The sequence below is a fragment of the Carassius gibelio genome, chromosome B17 (assembly GCF_023724105.1).
Source record: "Carassius gibelio isolate Cgi1373 ecotype wild population from Czech Republic chromosome B17, carGib1.2-hapl.c, whole genome shotgun sequence".
Lineage (NCBI taxonomy): Eukaryota > Metazoa > Chordata > Actinopteri > Cypriniformes > Cyprinidae > Carassius > Carassius gibelio.
This window is the reverse complement of record NC_068412.1, coordinates 13,942,153-13,960,247: the sequence shown is the minus strand read 5'-3', so window position 1 is coordinate 13,960,247 and position 18,095 is coordinate 13,942,153. Positions and strand designations below refer to the sequence as shown.

Genomic DNA, 18,095 nt, shown 5'->3' with positions numbered 1-18,095 from the left:
GACACGCACAGAACGTGCGCACTGTTATAGTGTAGTAATTGTGAGCTGAAGTAACGCCCCCTGGGCGTGTCTTACTGCCCATTGCCAAATAATCACCTCCCACACAATGCAAGTTCGATTGACACACAACCAAAAGAGGCTATATGTGCTTTTACCATAACATTGACCTCTTGAAGAATGTATGTAAAGGATAACATACATTAAGGCGATTATTATTGTAAAATAAACCCTGAAAAGATGATCAGGCCCACGGTTAAACAGCCTGACTGTCTCTATCTTAATAAATAAATAAAACACACTGAAATAAAACATTGATTACTTGAGTTGCAATTACTTTATCATCCTAATAGCTTTCACAAAGAAAAATAGTCCATCTCAGCACAGAGTAGCCTACGTTAAATATTAATGTAGCCTATATTTTGTTATAAATAATCTAGGCTACTCTTTACTGTTTACTAGGTCATTTAAATAGCGAAAATAAACATCAGTTTTAGGCTCTCTCTCATTCATCTTGTGCCTCTTACCGGTTTGTTGTTCTTCTGAGCAATGTTTAATTTTCTTTCTGCAACCATTTATATGCTAAAACTATTGTCCTTTCACGGCAGTTTTATTACAGTCGCAAGACGGCGCCAAAGAGTTATTTTGTTCCAACTAGAAGTTCACACGTAAAACTCGTACGTAATAAGAATTAGCTACATTAATTATTAAAGAAAGTAATTTTAGTGGAGTACTTGTACTTTTTTAAAACAACAACAATAATAATATAAACTTAATTAAAATTATCCTAATAAAAAAACATCGTTGGACAATGGAAAGAAATGACTTAAAAAATAGACAAACGTTTAATGTAAATGTAATTAAATGTAAATGTTAAGTAAGTACGCCCTCTGAAAATTATGTAAATGCTTTAATAATGGATAACGTTAATTTCTCATAATCTCAAAACTTAAAATATGTGGAAACTATATAAAAACATGTTTCAAGTTGATATCATATTTAAGCATAATTTATTTGACTGTAAAGGTTTTAAAATGTTTGTATTCAATAACTAATTTGAATGTGCTTGCAAAGTGAAGGAAATGGTATTTTAAACAGAAATACAATGTTGCAATAGATGGTTAATGTGCGTCAGTTTAATAAAAACTGCAAGGCGAACTTACCTCTTTATGTCAATAGGTGGTAGCAAAGTATATGTAGGCCTACCATGAAAAATTTATTTTTTATTAAACATAAATCCCAAATATATTTTTTCAATATTAGGATGTTGCTTTCTATTTTATTTATACCATAAATTGTGAAAATGCACTTCACATGTATAAATATATAATTGTTGGTCTGTTTTACACCTGTAAGTAGGTGATCCTGCCAGAAGTGATCATTTGAAACACAGTTTACAATTGACATTAACATTAAGCGTCTCCTGTGAGATTTCATCACAAAGACTTACATTAATTTCAAGGTGCAAGAGAAGGTGTAAATCCCAAAATATACTGATGTTTGTGAAAGTAGTTTTAAGACAGAGAGTGATTTCCTCCTCTCAACAGCATCTGATGAAGTGTGAAATAATATTTGTGACCTATAGTTTCAGTATTACTGAAACCATTTTTGTAACTATAAACTATTGTTGGAATAATGTGTGTAAACACACACAGTGACACTTCTACCAATCATATCCTCCTGGTACACATTATTTTGAAAGCAAACAGTTTAGAAACACTAACAAAATAAATGTTTTCAGTACATTATTTCACACATCTCTTGCCACTGAGAGCATTTTCTCACTGCTATTTTATTAAGGAAATGTGTCTTTCTGTCTTGAAATGCACTGAGGAAATAAAACATTGATGTAGCTCACATCAACACTCTCTGAGAGAAATGTGCCACTAGAGATTACTGTAAGTGCCAATACACCCATGATCTGAAACAAACATGCTCGAATGGATTGCAGAGGCAACTGTACTGTAGGCTAACACATCATGCCAAAGCTCGCTGAGTTAAGGCATGTGAGCACGAGTATTTTTCTAGCACACTATCTGTAGAGAATAGTGAGTCAGAATGATAAATAATAAATCAAGTCAGTGCCATTTAAATTTGTAATGACTTTCATTATGTAGTTTTATCACAGCTCATTTGTATAAATGTGTTTGATGTTTCTCTATACTGCCCAATGAGTGTCAGACATAAAGCTCATAACAATGTAAAATAATGTTGTTTTCTCACAGTTGAATGATATGTCTATACCCTTACGAAAGGAAAATATATTTACCAATATATATCTTAAAATATAATGTGATATATTGTAATATATTATTTTCCCTTTTTATTTTCTAATATTTTATATATTTGAATACATTTAATAATATAATGATGATACATATATGATATAATATATGGCATAATATACAAATCGCTGCCACTTTCGATATATTACAATATATTGGAAAAAATATATATATATAAGAATATATGCCTAATATATTACATGATATTTTCCAATATACTGCAATATATTTTTGTTTCATAAGGGTTTCTGTTATGTTTATCAGAATCTGCTGGACCAATCCCTCTTTACAACCAATATCATTTGTAATCAAGCTGTATATATGATTTACTTATGTCCAGTGTGTGCAAGTAGCCTATGTGTTTGCTTGTTTTTGCCAAAAACAAACAAACAAACCAACCAACTAACAACAAAAAATAAATAAATAAATAAATAAATTTGGAAATTTAACCAAAATTGGAAATTAGGAGGGTTTGAAACCACCTTTTTAAAACATAGGCTACATAAGTACTCCAAGAAGCAAATTTGTGTAATTGACCTTTGACTCAATAATCCAAGAGTTAATTAAATGTAGCCCGTACATGTGACAACTAGCCCCGGTCTATTCTATTTCATTAGCCGAATTAGAACTGTCAAAAACGTATTGTATTGTATGCAGCAAACCACTGCAGCTTCTTGTCATTTGACTAAAAAAAATACCAGATAATTTCTAATTTCGCTATGTCTTTGGCTGCATACACTTGCAGTGTTAAGGCGAAGTGGTTTTGTTCTCCAGCACCACCCTCGGGTGAACAGCGCGCGCTCAACTCACTGTCAACACCTCAGGTCACAGCGCCACGATGAAGCAGCCTCCATACACTCACTAACGGAGGCTTTGCCTGCCACAGCACGACCACAACCTGCTTCGACTGCATCCTGCTAAGAATTAGACATTTGATAGGGACAGTCGGAAATTACATTCACTACCATGGATGCGGTGTCCATTTCTAGAGAGCGCGATGATGCTGAAATCACAGATTCATCCACGACAGAGGGACCTTCTCAGGATGCACCTCAGAGGTACGTTCAATGCCGGGCTTGTAAGGCTAATTGTTGTAGCAAGTGTGTTTGTGAGTGAACGTAAGTCTTTTAAATGGTTGCTTTTGCGAATAGACGGGAATAACGAACGCGTCGCTTTTAAGGTGTCCCAATATCAGACCCACTTGGCTATTGTTTACAAGCGAAAAATACTATTCTCTGAGGATAACAACCACATAGTATTTTGAAAGTATATGGAGACCACGAGGGAATAAATACTACGAAATCGTATAATTAGTTGGGTTTGTCCTTATGTTATCCATAAACTGACATGAACGCGGATTTTGATGCTACAGTTGATGTGTTTGGTATCAAAAGCCTATGTGCGAATTTCTATGGCAAACTCCATGTTAATTTATATTTGACCTACAGTACATCTGACATTCAAAAGGATTCTTAAAATGCTTGCAATGAATGACAAAATAATATTCTGCAGCAAATTCTGCCTCTTGCAAATTTAGCTTAAAAATAAGAGGCACATCATGTCAGTCATTCTTTATATTATTAGGCTAAGATAAATCATTCCTGTTATGCAGTACATACATGATAACAAGTAAATTTGAATATTAAAATGAACAGAAGTATTTTTAGGGTACACCATATGATAAATATGATCTGGTCATAAAAATTAATGTATAATAGCTTTATTATTATTAGCATAATTATGAGGAAATGTATAGAATGCTTAAATGGTCAGAAATGAAAAGCCAAAGTTGCTTAGTGTGGAACTGACATGATGTCAACTTTTTATGTTTAAAATGTTTTATAGTAACATATCAGTATCTATAATTGTATCTAACAGAATGAACTGCTTTAAAGTGGTATATTAGTGTAGTGTACTATTTTTTTATTGCTGTTATCTATGTGTATGCCATTGTGGTCTCTGATCTGAAGACAATCTTGATGTTTTTGGACGCAAATTATTAGTATTAGCATTTTTTTTAATGTCATATTTAGAAAACCAATACATTTGCTATTCAGAGTGGCACTTGAGAAATATCCCACTTTTCCACTTCTTTTAATGGATGGCAAAACAAAAAAGAAGAGTAAATCTTTTTTTTTCTAGCCTCATTAGTTAGGCATGTTTCTTTTTGTCTGGAGTAATTCTAATAATGAGCTACACAGGGATCTAGGACTTTAATGGAGGTGTTAGACGATTGACTGAGATTGTTAATCACAGTTACTCTGCTCATCTGCTCTGAATGAGACATTTTGCTTCAGCATAACAAGGTGTAGATTCCCTGTTCTGTATCGAGAATGGTTATCTTTAATGACGAAATCTATCTGTAGATCAAAATACTGCTGAGCAGATGGTGAGATGCGTTCCTCAGATTTGGTGGAGAAGATCCAGCTGAAGCTGCAGTGACTCATGTTTCAGTATGACCCTCTCAAGAGAAGCCTTGTCTTTATATTCCAGTGCGACGCTCACACGTGGGCCCCTCTTACCAGCCTTTGATTTGTTAATCAAAGGTTTTGTTCCATGTTATTATCTGTTGTTTATGTTTCTTAAAATGGTTGCACGTATCCTGCACACAAAAGCAAGTGCTTCATCTCCCAAAACTGTCACAAACAAGCCCGGGAGATGTTACAGACTGGTTACAAAGACATTAATCTGAATCTTTTAGTTACGAATTACACTACCGAGATGGCAATTAATAATAGTTTAATTTAGTCTGCATGTGTTCAGCTAACATCTAAATTACCTGGTTTCATTCAAATAGAAAAGTATTTAGAATCACTGAATCAACCTAAATATATTAGTTTATAAAAACAAAACAAATTATTATGGGTTAAATCAGGTAAAAATAATGCTCTGTAAGGTAACAATTGCAGATTACCACATTTTATAGTGCGGAGAGTTTAATTTATGTTAATTGATTATACAATTTTAAGCTTGAAGGCAGCAGCTTTGCAATTGGGTGCAATACGATGTGAGCAGTGTCACTTGATTCACCCTTGTGAATCAGTCCAATTATTTTTGATCTGGATTGAGTCACCGTAGGTATCAGTGGCCTGAAGTAAATCTCAAGCAGTATAAGTGTCCATTATACTTCATGATATTAGGCAGAGTTTTCTGGCCAACATGGCTGACATTCACTGAAATGCTGTGAGGGCATCTGTTCAGTCAGTTCAGTTTCTGTTACATTCCAGTCATTTATACTAGATCATGACTCCCACCAAACAAGATCCACTGAGTAAAAAAGCTTAGGGGAGATGTGAATATGAACTGAGCAATGTAACTGCAGAATATTATTTATATGCACATACCAATTGGTGCAAAGGGAGCAAACAAATTAGGTATTTAGTGAATATTTATGCTTGCTCCAGTAAACATTTAAGCTGTCTGTAGTTAAATAGGGCATTTTATGAGCAAATTCACTCTGGAAATTACAGTCATATCCATTAAGCTCATTTTTTCTTATCTTCGAGTCATTGCTGGGTTCAGGATGGGATCTCCTCAGTAAATATGCTGTTTTTCCTTGTCTGATGCTGAAAAGATGAACTGATTTCACCCTTACAGTCTGACAGGCCACAACAATCACCTCTGAGTTCTGGCAGCGCAGACCGTCTGACACGGCGTACCAGCTGCAGAGCTGTCAAATCACATTAGGCCTGTGTTCCTTTTGATAACCATCAAAACCAAAACCCATGAGCTCCATCAGATGCTGAAGGGTCATCGCAGGAAAATTATGCCTGCTGTTGCTGAGCTTTTGATAACATATATAGAAATGTAACAAAATTATGTAGGAATTCTTCAGAAAGCCTTTTAATGGGAACAAGCACACTCTCTTGTAATGTAGCAAAACTTTATTATATCTGATTACAATAAATACATTAGATTGCATTCACAAATTTCCAGATGCTTTTTTTGTGGCTCTGTGTTTAGAGAAGATTGCTATGCTTTATTCATATACGCTGTCAGTCAGTAAAATGTAAAAGTACAGTATGTTTGTACAGTACACCTCTGCAATATCTCACACAAGGAAGCAAATTAAGAGACCCTGCTTTGCTGTGGTGATCTTAAGGATGAAGTTAATGGAGATGAAGCAGTTCACATCCAAATAAGCAATGTGTCAAGAATTATTTTAAGCATTTAAGCCACCCAAGATGCTCAGTAATGGGAGATAAAAAGGGCAGAGGGTTAGGAGCAAGTGTACTGTTTAATCCTGGTGAAATGTAGCATTTATTCCAACACTTCTGGTTCAAAGGTCATTTTATTTTCCTTGCACATGATTTATCTTAGTTGTTTGTATTGTCAGTGGCCAAAGGGGATCGGTCTTGCGTATTATAATCTGCCTAAATTAGTTTGCACATCTAAAGAATCCAAAAAAAGACAGCTTAGTTGTTATTTGAACACATTTACAGCTGTCATGTGTACCAGTGTTTGCATAGCTTGTCACCTTGGTATTACTAAAGAGACAGCAGTACATCTGTGTAAAAACAAGCTTGTTAAAAGCTTACGATTTCATCGTTATTAGGACCTGTTAATGTTTAAGAGAGTAGTTGAAATGTTTTCTTGCACCAAACCTGCCCACTTTATAGTTGAAATGTGGTAAATGGATAAGCAGATAAAAAAGTTTATATTATGACCCTATATTTTACCTTTTCTGAACTCAGTAAGCTAAGAGCATACTTTAACAATTCAGCATAATAAAAACTAAAGGTACCCAATAAAGAGTCATAAATGTTATTATTACTATTGTGAATTAACTGAATAATAAATACATGAATACTGAATCTTAAAGCTCTGGTTCTTCGTGGTGATTTATATTATTTAGCAGTACATTTTAAGGAGTTGTCCCACTCTCATATTTACTTCCTCAGCAGTTGAGTTGTAAGCACTAGTGAGCCCTTTTCTCTCATCTGAACAGGCTTTTATGAGATTGACAGCGTAAGCTAATGGAGTCCCTCCTTCTTGGCCTAATTGGGCCTACAAGCATTTCGCTGAAACATTTTTTAGACAGCAATGCTAATCTAATATACAGTATGTTGCCAGCAACTCAGATGTGCACTCAAAAATACTCTATAGGCCATTTCCTGGCAGAAATAAACTGTATGTTAGAGTCATATTTTTCAGAAAAAAACAAGACAACCATAAGCTTTTAAAAAAGTGGGAGAGTTAATTATTTTATATTACAAAATAAAAAAAACTAATCTTTAAAGGGATAGATCTCTTTGGAACACAAATTTTTGACACAAAGATATTTTTGATGCAATCTGAGAGCTTTCTGACCCTCCATGGACAGCAACAGAACTGACAAGTTCAAGGCCCAGAAAGTCATTTAAATAGCCATGTGACATCAGTGGTTTAACCTTAATTTTATGAAGCTACCAGAATAATTTTTGTGTGCAAAGAAAACAAAAATAACTGCACAAAAATTATTCTTGAAGCTTTTGCTCTTCGGATTTCATCAAAAATGTCTTAATTTGTGCTCTGAAGGTGGACGAAGGTCTTACAGGTTTGGAACGACATCGGGGTTAGTAATTAATAACAGAATTTTCATTTTTGGTTCGAACTATCCTTTTAAACTAATTTTATTTGTTGGTCAGTATGATGGATTTAGACATTTAGTGCATGGAAACTGAAAGTGTGTGTACAAAGTGAAATCAACAGCAAGATGCAATAGTTAAATGCAGTATGCATTATTATATGCATAAACACCATCAGCAGTTTAATTACAGCCCTTTTACGTTTAGCATATACAACTTACTGGCAATAATATTCTAAATATGATTTACATTTACAATACTGTGTGTATATATATATATAAATTATTTTATAATTTACATCAGAAATGACTAATTCTGTCATTTAATCACTCTTATAGCTAGAACTCAGTTAGTTCATTTGTAAACCAGTTCAGACGTTTTATAAGAATCAGTTCAAAAGAATAATTCAATACAAATCTGACATCATAACGGCCTCTCAGAGCAGGTTCAAATCTAATCACGTAACTAGGAACAGCATGTTTTTTTCCTTAAGTGTAGTGAAGCACAAAGTTATGAACTGACATTTAGTAAAGTGAAAATAATTAATTTCCCAAAATGACTCAACTGGATTGTTCAATCAATCATTCAATGAGTGATTTATTCAAGGCTGTTCTTGTAACAGTTCTACTTGGTTCATTGCAAAATATTGAAAGGTCTTGATTTCTTCACTTCACATGATTAATGTGACTTGCATTTTTCTAAAATGAAGTGGTGTGAAAGCAGCTATGGAATAGACTGTAAATATTTGATGATTGATAAATGACTCTTTTATTAACAGTGAGGTCCCTGAGGTTTCGCTGTGTCCTCCAGACAGTGACAGCACAGGATTTCAGATGCGTTTGGTCAAGATAGAGGAGAACCAAGCCGACAGCAGCAGTCCACTCAAGTCTCACTCCTCTACTCAGCTCCATAATCAATTGTCGCAGGGATCTGGCTATCATTCACCACAACGCAAACGATGCCCCTGCTGTGACCACCAGCAGTCGAATCAAAGCAATGTCTGTCCAGGTCAAATGAATGCTTACCATCAGGCAGACTGTTCAGCCAGTCCTGTGAAGACGGTCCATAGTTGCAGTCCATCACGCCTTCCTTCGTGTCACAATAAAACACAGTGCCATTGGCTTCATGAATCTCATGATGGCAGTAACCACAAGCCTGCACAGCGTCACATGGTGACAGTGAGGTCCGGACTCTTTTTGTATAAATATCATTGTAATGGACATAAATGATTGTAAATATTTAATTATGTTAATCACTATGTCTGTCTGCTCAGTAGGAATGCTGGTTTGCATAGGATACCAAGGAGGTGAGATGCTTTTATAGCAACTAATGATATTTATTTGTTTATATAACAGTCACATGAAAATCATTATTAAGATTTTTATACACAGTAATACAGTAGTGAACATTAACATTTATTTAGAGGAATTTGGAAGAAGCATTCAAATACTGAGCAAAACATGCATGTAAATGCAGTTTGGTGAATACCAGCAGTGTAATATAAATCCATATGCCATACAGCAATTAGATTAAACTTAATAATATGAACAACATTTATTTTACAGCTATTCCCAGGTTATAGTTGAGTACCCGATGACCGTACTCATCTCATGTACAGTAGTTCTGTTTGCATGTTCACTTGCTGGGATTTTGACTGGTCCTCTGCCAGACTTCTCTGACCCTTTGCTGGTGAGTATCTGGATCTCTGTTATATATGTGATAAATAATAATGATAGTTCACCCGAAAATGAAAATTCTGTCATTAATTACTTATGTCATTCCAAACTGTTCATCTTTGGAACACAAATATGTGTTTATTCCTCTGCTTGTAAAAAAAAAAAGTAATTATTTTTGTTTTCTTTGCACAAAAAAAGTGTTCTTGTAGCTTCATAAAATTACGGATTGAGCCACTGATGTCACATGGACTGTTTTACCAATGTCCTTACTACCCTTCTGGGACTTGAAAGTGTTTTCTCTCTATGGAGGTTCAAAAGACTCTTGGATTTCATAAAAACAAAAAATCTTAATTTGTATTCTGAAGATGAACAAAGGTCTTGTAGGTTTGGAACGACTTGAAGGTGAGTAATTAATGACAGAATTTTCATTTTTGGGTGAACTATCCATTTAATGCTTAATGTTTATGCATCTGTTAGTACTACAAGAAAAAAAAGTAAATAAGGCATATACTAAAAGTGACATAAAAATTAAGTAAAAAAAGTACGATCAAGTCCAGAATAACAGATATACGGAGCCCCACACATGACATGCAAGAAAAAAACAAAATTGTGTGCACGATTTACTAATTCATTTCCTCAATGTAAAACATGCACACGATTACTATTGCATTCCCTCGATTTACAATTACGACTTAGTAAATCGTGCACACGATTTAGCCTAATATTTTTCCTGCATGTCATGTGCGGGGCTCCGTACAGATAAACTCAGATTGTGAGATAAAAAGTTATAGTTTGAAAAAAGTGTTACAATTGTGAGATTTACAACATAAGATTACCATGGAAGCCATGTCTCTGCCATCAGATAACGGTCACATTTTTTCCTCACAATTCTGACTTGAGGAAAAAAAAACTGATTTGTGAGATATAAACTCAGAATTGAGTAATATGTTAACTCACAGTTATAAATTTATGACAAATGTTATATTTCAATGGGAATGGGCTCTACACCTTAGAGTAATAAAGTCTTTACAAGTAATAATGCTGAAAGTGTGATTTAATTTTTTTTTTACTCTGAGGCCGAAATAGGTTTGTGCCTATGAATACCTTTCTGAAAATAAAGTGACCAGCGGTGGTCTTTCATCATTAGAATTGTAAATTAGCCTCTCAAATATCTTAAATTCATTTTTATAATGACTTCAAAGAGTTTCTTCTCACCGTTCATGTCTTTGATCGAACCTCACAGGGATTTGAACCTCGTGGAACAGACATAAGTATCCGGCTAGCAACGTGGATGAGGTTACAGCAAAACACTGGACCTGGAAAATCACTGTCCCCATTTCCATGGCAACTCACAGAAAGAATAGCAGGGTATTACTTATGATACTAAAAATACTTTTAAATTAAATTCATCATTTCACAAAATCAGACTGCTGCTTGCTTTTAGATTCAGATTGCTGTTATTACTAAAGGGCAGAAAAAAATCATGTTTGTCTTACAGAGAAGACACAGTTAAATCTGAACCTCAATCAAGAGAAAGATCAAGAAGAATGTTGCGCAGAGATAACACCGTGCACAACTTTTTTTGTAATGCCCCAGGTGAGATTTTACTTAATGTATTATCAGATATTTCCAAATCAAATAAATCAGTAAATGGAGCACAAAATGTTTTATGTTGTTTTCTGTCACCCAATGTGTGGTCCTGTAGGAGAGCGCTATGCTCAGCTGGTCTTCCGCTCTGGAAACTCTGCCAGTCTCTGGAGTCTAAAGGCAATTCACTCCATGTGCCAGATGGAACTGACACAGGTAAAACAAGGACTGTTTTTTCCCAAAAGGGCACAATATTCTTAAGAACTTGTTAAATGCAGTGGTTCGATGGATATGTCTGATAGAATCTATACAGTAATAATCTGATTCAAATATTAGAAAATTTACTTTGATCTCATTAGTAATTATAGATATTTGTACATAAAGTTTGGTTCTGGCAAACATACAATTTTTTTTTCTGCACTGAATGCACTGACAACATCTAAAATGCATCTAAATGCATTTTTTATACAAATGAAATCCATTCCAAAAGTGAAACTTGTATATTATATTCATTCATTACACACAGACTGATATATTTCAAATGTTTATTTATTTTGGTTTTGATGATTATAACTGACAACTAAGAAAAATCCCAAATTCAGTAATTTAAATTAAGACCAATACAAAGAAAGGATTTTTAGAAATCTTGGCCAACTAAAAAGTATGAACATGAAAAGTATGAGCATGTACAGCACTAAATACTTAGTTGGGGCTCCTTTTGCCTGAAATACTGCAGCAATGCGGCGTGGCATGGAGTCGATCAGTCTGTGGCACTGCTCAGGTGTTATTAGAGCCCAGGTTGCTCTGATAGTGGCCTTCAGCTCTTCTGCATTCTTGGGTCTGGCATATTTCACAATACCCCATTGATTTTCTCTGGGGTTAAAGTCAGGCGAGTTTGCTGGCCAATTTAGAACAGGGATACCATGGTCCTTAAACCAGGTACTGGAAGCTTTGGCACTGTGTGCAGGTGCCAAGTCCTGTTGGAATGACATCTGCATCTACATAAAGTTCGGCAGCAACAGGAAGCATGAAGTGATCAAAAACTTCCTGGTATACGGCTGTGTTGACCTTGGACCTCAGAAAAAACAGTGGACCAACACCAGCAGATGACATGGGACCCCAAACCATCACTGACTGTGGAAACTTTACACTGGACCTCAAGCAACGTGGATTGTGTGCCTCTCCTCTCTACCTTCAGACTCTGGGACCCTGATATAATGCAAAATTTACTTTCATCAGAGAACATAACATCCAGTCCTTTTTGAAGCAAGATGCTTCTGACGCTGTCTGTTACTCAAGAGTGGCTTGACACAAGGAAGGCGACAGCTGAAACCCATGACTTGCATACGTCTATGTGTAGTGGTTCTTGAAGCACTGACTCCAGCTGCAGTCCACTCTTTGTGAATCTCCACCACATTTTTTAATGGGTTTTGTTTCACAATCCTCTCCAGGTTGCGGTTATCCCTATTGCTTGTACACTTTTTTCTATCACATCTTTTCCTTCCCTTCGCCTCACTATTAATGTGCTTGGACACAGAGCTCTGTGGACAGCCAGCCTCTTTTGCAATGACCTTTTGTGTCTTGCCCTCCTTATGCAAGGTGTCAATGCTCATCTTTTCGACAACTGTCAATTCAGCAGTCTTCCCCATGATTGTGTAGCCTATAGAACTAGACTGAGAGACCATTTAAAGGCTTTGCAGGTGTTTTGAGTTACTTAGCTGATTAGAGTGTGGTACCAGGTGTCTTCAATATTGAACCTTTTCACAATATTCTAATTTTCTGAGATACTGAATTTGGAATTTTCCTTAGTTGTCAGTTGTAAAAATCAAAATTAAAAGAAATAAACATTTGAAATATATCAGTCTGTGTGTAATGAATAAATACAGTATACAGGTTTCACTTCTTGAATGGAATTAGTAAAATAAATCAACTTTATGATATTCCAATTATATGACCAGCACCCGTACTTCTAATATAAATATTACAGATTGGTAAAGGTTTTATTGGTTCCTGTACTTTTTAGGTGCTGTCAATATTCATATATAATATTTGTCTGCATATATCCAAAGATACAAAAAACTTTATCTACAAATACCTACAAAATTGAATGAGATGAATAAGCATGAAAACTGCAGTACAACTGTTTTCAAATCGAAATATTGTAGCTGAAAAATGCTATTTTTTATTACTCATTTTAGATCCGTTCTGGGACACAATTTGATAAACTTTGCCAGGTCAGATCAGAGTTACATGGCTCCATGGTGAAGAACGAGTGCTGTCCAAGTTGGTCTCTGGGAAACTACTTGGCTGTTCTTAACAACGTTTCTTCCTGCTTTAGTCTGACTGCACAGCAGGTATCTGAAAGCCTTAGCCTGCTCAGATTCTGTGCCCCTTACTATCATGATGGAAGACTGGTTGCATCATGTACTGAGAGGAGTAAATTTGGCCGCTGTGTATCCGTTCCACACCGCTGTAAACTGTCAAGCATCTTCCAGATTCTCCATTACCTTGTGGACAAAGACTTCCTGGGGCCACAGACAGTTGAATACAAGGTTCCATCCCTAAAATATAGCATTGTATTTCTCCCAGTGAAAAAGGGAGATCCACTCATGAAAATTTATTTGGACCATTTAGAGGGTCATGAACTAACATACAATAACACCTCCATAACGGGAATGGATTTGGGAATTAAACAAAAACTTTTCAAGTATTACTTGGCACGGGACTCTGTCTATCCTGTTCTTGCAGCTCTTGCACTTTTGTTCACAATGGGACTATATCTCAAATCACTATTTATAGCAGTAATGTCACTGGTTGCTGTCATGTTATCACTTTCCACCTCATATTTTTTCTACAAAGTTGCATTTCGCTTGACATTTTTTCCACTCCTCAACCTTGCATCAGTCCTTGTGCTTTTGGGAAGCTGTCTGAATCAAGCCCTAACTTTTGCTGATTTCTGGAAACTGCAGCTGAGCCACAATCCTCCAGCTGTCCCTAAAAAGAGAATGAACAGGGTTCTACAGGAAATGGGATACTTGATATTAGTGTCGGGTCTGACATCTAGCATCACGTTTTACTCAGGCTACATAAGCAGCATCACTGCCGTGAGATGCTACGCTGTATATCTTGGCAGTGCCTCATTAATCAACACATTTTTTGCTCTTGTTTGGCTTCCGTGCACCCTCATTTTGCAAGAACGCTATGCTGTGCAGGCTTCAAACCCTGTAGTGAAGGCAGCTTGGAAGCCCTGCTGCACCAAAAATACGGGTGGATTCTGGGAGACAAGTTCAAGAAAGCGTTGTGTGTTTACCTTGAGACAGAAGCTTCGGTCATTAGGGCGAGGGATTTCAGACACATCAAACCTGCTTTTTTTAAAGATCCTGCCTTGTGGAGTGGTGAAATTCAGATATATATGGATCTGCTGGTTTGCAGTGCTTGCAGCCGGAGGGACGTACATATCATGTGTGGACCCTGGCATGAAACTGCCAACTTCAGACAGCAAAACAACTCAGCTGTTTCGCTCCAGTCATCCCTTTGAGAGATATGATGCTGAATATCGCCACCAGTTTATGTTTGAGCGAATGAAACGGGGTGAAGATGAACCCATGTCGGTGACTCTAATTTGGGGAATCATTCCATCAGATGATGGTGACCACTTCGATCCAAAAAGTAATGGATCTTTAGCTCTTGATCCAGGATTTAATATGAGCAGCCCCCAAGCCCAGATATGGTTGCGGGATCTGTGTGGAAAAATTCAAAACCAGAGCTTCTATTCTCCATTATCAGCTCACCAAGAAACAGTAGAAGACAATGTGTGTTTTGTGGAACAATTGATTCACTGGGTTTCTATACGTCGCTGTTCTGAAAGTGAGGACGCGTTTAGCTTCTGCTGCAATAATATTCCCTTTCCTTACCCCCCAGGTGTTTTCGAGCAGTGCCTTAGCATGATGGTGGCAGAGCAGCATGCAGAAGGGCACTCACCCAGTGCTGGAGGCCTACGGTTTGACTCAGAGGGTCGAATCACTGCCCTTGTTGTAATATTCAAGACTGTACAACTTTACAGCTTCAACTTCAGCAGGATATCTCAATTCTACCAAGAGATCTTATCGTGGTTTAATGGGGAAATCTCCAAGGCTCCAGTGGGACTCCAGAAAGGATGGTTTGTAAGTCAACTAGGATTATATGATTTCCAGCAATGTTTAAGTTCAGAGACTTTGGAGGTGGCAGGCTTTTCAGTAGCTCTCACATTTGTACTACTCTTACTAATGACATGGAATATTCCATTAAGTCTCTACGTGTCCGTTGCGGTGGGAGGAAGTGTGTTTGCTACTGTTGGCCTCCTTGTGCTCTTAGAATGGCAGTTAAATGGTGTGGAAGCACTCTTCATTTCAGCAGCTGCAGGTCTTTCTGTTGACTTTGTGGCCAATTATTGCATTTCATACAGCCTGGCCCCACACAGTGAAAGACTTGGCAGGGTTGCACATTCCCTGAAGAGAATGGGTTGCCCAGTAGCTACTGGTGCTGGGGCGTACTTTTGCGTGGGCATTATTATGCTACCCGCAACTGCATTGCTTTTCAGAAAGCTTGGGATCTTTCTCTTGCTTGTGAAGTGCGTTGCATGTGGCTTTGCCACTTTCTTCTTCCAGTCACTGTGCTGCTTCTTTGGACCCCAGAAGAACTGCGGGAGAATAACCCTACCTTGTGTTACAAAGCCAGCCACTGAAAATATACTGTCGTCCTGTTCGACTACGGAACCCGGGACCTCCAATCCCGCAGCTAATGGGGCATTTGGCTGTGGCACAAGCTCTCGGGTTCAAAGAAGTTTTAATAAGGAAAGCGAAGGCTTTCTTTGCCCCGATCAGCAAAACCATAGAAAGCGGCAACCAGTTGGTGGAAGGGAGCCAGAAAAGTACGAACTGCAGCCACTTGCTTGCCAGCTGAGCGACAGCTTCGAGAATAGCACTTGCACCAGCAAGCTGTCCAACAGGCCTTCTGTCCTTTCTGATGATATTCAGTTCTGTGGCCTTAGTCCAAGGCAAGACTATGATCGAATCAGCATTGAGGCTGACAGCGCAGAAATGTGTAGCAGACATCTTAAAGGTTGCAACCCGCCTCCAGCACTCCAGACCTCATCTCCGTACAAAGAGAACATGTTGCGTCCTGTGGTTGCACCTTTACAAGATGCATCTAAGGAAAAGGTTTTGTGCAAGAAATGTCGAGGCCAGTCTAGCAGCGGGCTTCAACTTTGGAATGTGTCTTTGTCGTCTTCCTCTAGCATGGAAGAAATCACAATCACTCAGACTACTGATACTGTCAATGAGAGGTCACTCTCAATAGAAGAAGCCACTAGCTGTCATTTACACAAACTGCTTTTATCATGTCAGTCTCAGAGCTCCATGGAGGGACTCGAAGACTCCAATGAGACTTGCTTAAGTGAGGTAGAACCTGCTATCTTAGTCCCTCAAGCTGTTAAGTTAGAGGAGGAGTTACAACCTGGCCACCTAAACGGCAAGAGGGACACTTTACGTCTGTCCTTGAAGGAGACTGTATATGACCTTGCCTCCCCGGGGTCTGGTAGGTTGAGGACAACACAAAGTGATGTGCCAGTGATACTGCCCAACAGCAAACCTGATATGCCCGACGTTTGGATAAAAAGGGAAGGAAAAGGTGAAGGTGGCAGCTGATCAATACTGTCAACACACTGAGCAAATCTAAACAACCACAGCATGGCCAGTACTTTATAAGGTGGGATTAACTTTTGTAGTCAGCAGCATATTATTACATTTCTGAATCTGTCTGAAAATGCATACCAGATAAAAAATTAAAAAAGAGCAGTTAACTGTTTGGAAATATACACAGTGCTTATAAATAATTTAAGAGGACTGTTTTTTTAGCATGATTCCTTGCATGTCATGTAATATACACTGAATGTGCACCCACAATAGCCTTTGAAAAAGCCTTTCTTCAGGGGCCTTGAACTGCAAACTTACAAACACTTAAAGAACAATTGTGCCTGATCTTTTAAACATCCAAGCCATGAGCTTTTTAACTAAACTCCATAATTTTGCAATGGTCACAATCATTCACAAGGTCCTTTTACTGTTTTTTTAGACTCAACCAGTTAAGTTCTCCAAACTATTTTCAATTATTAAACACTTACAAAGCTCTTAAATAATCCACTACAGTAAATTTACACAATTTATGCCAGGAACACTTGGCATATATGTGCTTGCTACTGTGGCTGTAACTGTTTTACATATTTTATTGCATGTTATGATAAAATAATATATTTTTTAACTTTTCAAAAAAGCTGTAAGGAAAGATCATTTTTGTTATTGCCAGAGCCATAGAACCCCTTTTGAAAAAAAGACAATGACTGTCCATCAGTGTATAGGCCAATTGCAACAATGTTCTTTAATCTGAATGCTTCAGAGTGTGGACATGTTTCACTTATATCCCAGATCTATGAAAAAACACAATACCAACATTTGAACCCTATACAAAACTGTGAGTGTTACCTCTATGTTATGTATTTGAAAGATACTCATTGTTTAGAATGCAGAAGGTTGTATGTAAAATGTGGTGTTTTGTGATGTGCACAAAGATGAAACTGGAATCTTAGCAAATGTCAGTTATACTGCAAAATGTTTTGCTTGAAAGAACATACTTTTTATATTCAGATTGATGTAATGTTACTTCATTAAGGCCAGTGGATGTGTACTTGACATTTTCAAAGCATCTTAAAAAACAAAGTGCCAAAATGTAAGAACGATTTTTGTGCCAAAAAGTTTTTTTTTCCCCTAAAATTATGCAGCTGTATTATAAAACCTGCTGGTGTGGAACTATTGTTGATAGCCTGTGCGTAAAGTCAGATTTGAAGTTGTCTGAAGATAAACTATGAAGTTCAGTAAAAATAAAAATATTTTTAAATTGAGGGTATATTGCAATCTATTTCTGACTTTCTCTGGTGGTTTTTAGTTCAC

At 36.9% G+C, this 18,095-nt stretch overlaps 1 protein-coding gene across 2 annotated transcripts; it reads left to right on the top strand.

The window, feature by feature from the left end:
* Positions 1–3,095: 3,095 nt before the first annotated feature.
* Positions 3,096–18,046, top strand: LOC127976636 (protein dispatched homolog 2). 2 transcript variants are annotated; one of them, XM_052581221.1, is made up of 8 exons: positions 3,096–3,340; positions 8,628–9,032; positions 9,126–9,155; positions 9,415–9,538; positions 10,769–10,893; positions 11,024–11,121; positions 11,231–11,328; positions 13,311–18,046. In XM_052581221.1, exons 1-8 carry the CDS (start codon positions 3,249–3,251, stop codon positions 16,794–16,796), a joined length of 4,458 nt encoding a protein of 1,485 aa, XP_052437181.1. In that variant the 5' UTR covers positions 3,096–3,248; the 3' UTR covers positions 16,797–18,046. The 2 variants fall into 2 exon arrangements, with proteins under 2 accessions (XP_052437181.1, XP_052437180.1); XM_052581220.1 differs by having other exon boundaries at positions 9,123–9,155.
* The last annotated feature ends 49 nt before the right edge of the window (positions 18,047–18,095 follow it).

What these genes read in the sequence shown, in the direction of transcription:
- LOC127976636 (XM_052581220.1), top strand. Translation starts at nt 3,249, where the DNA reads ATGGATGCGGTGTCCATTTCTAGAGAGCGCGATGATGCTGAAATCACA. An exon ending in CGTCACATGGTGACAGTGAG is followed by an intron (nt 9,033 to 9,122) that starts GTCCGGACTCTT and finishes CTGTCTGCTCAG; the next exon opens with TAGGAATGCTGGTTTGCATA. An exon ending in TTGCATAGGATACCAAGGAG is followed by an intron (nt 9,156 to 9,414) that starts GTGAGATGCTTT and finishes TTTATTTTACAG; the next exon opens with CTATTCCCAGGTTATAGTTG.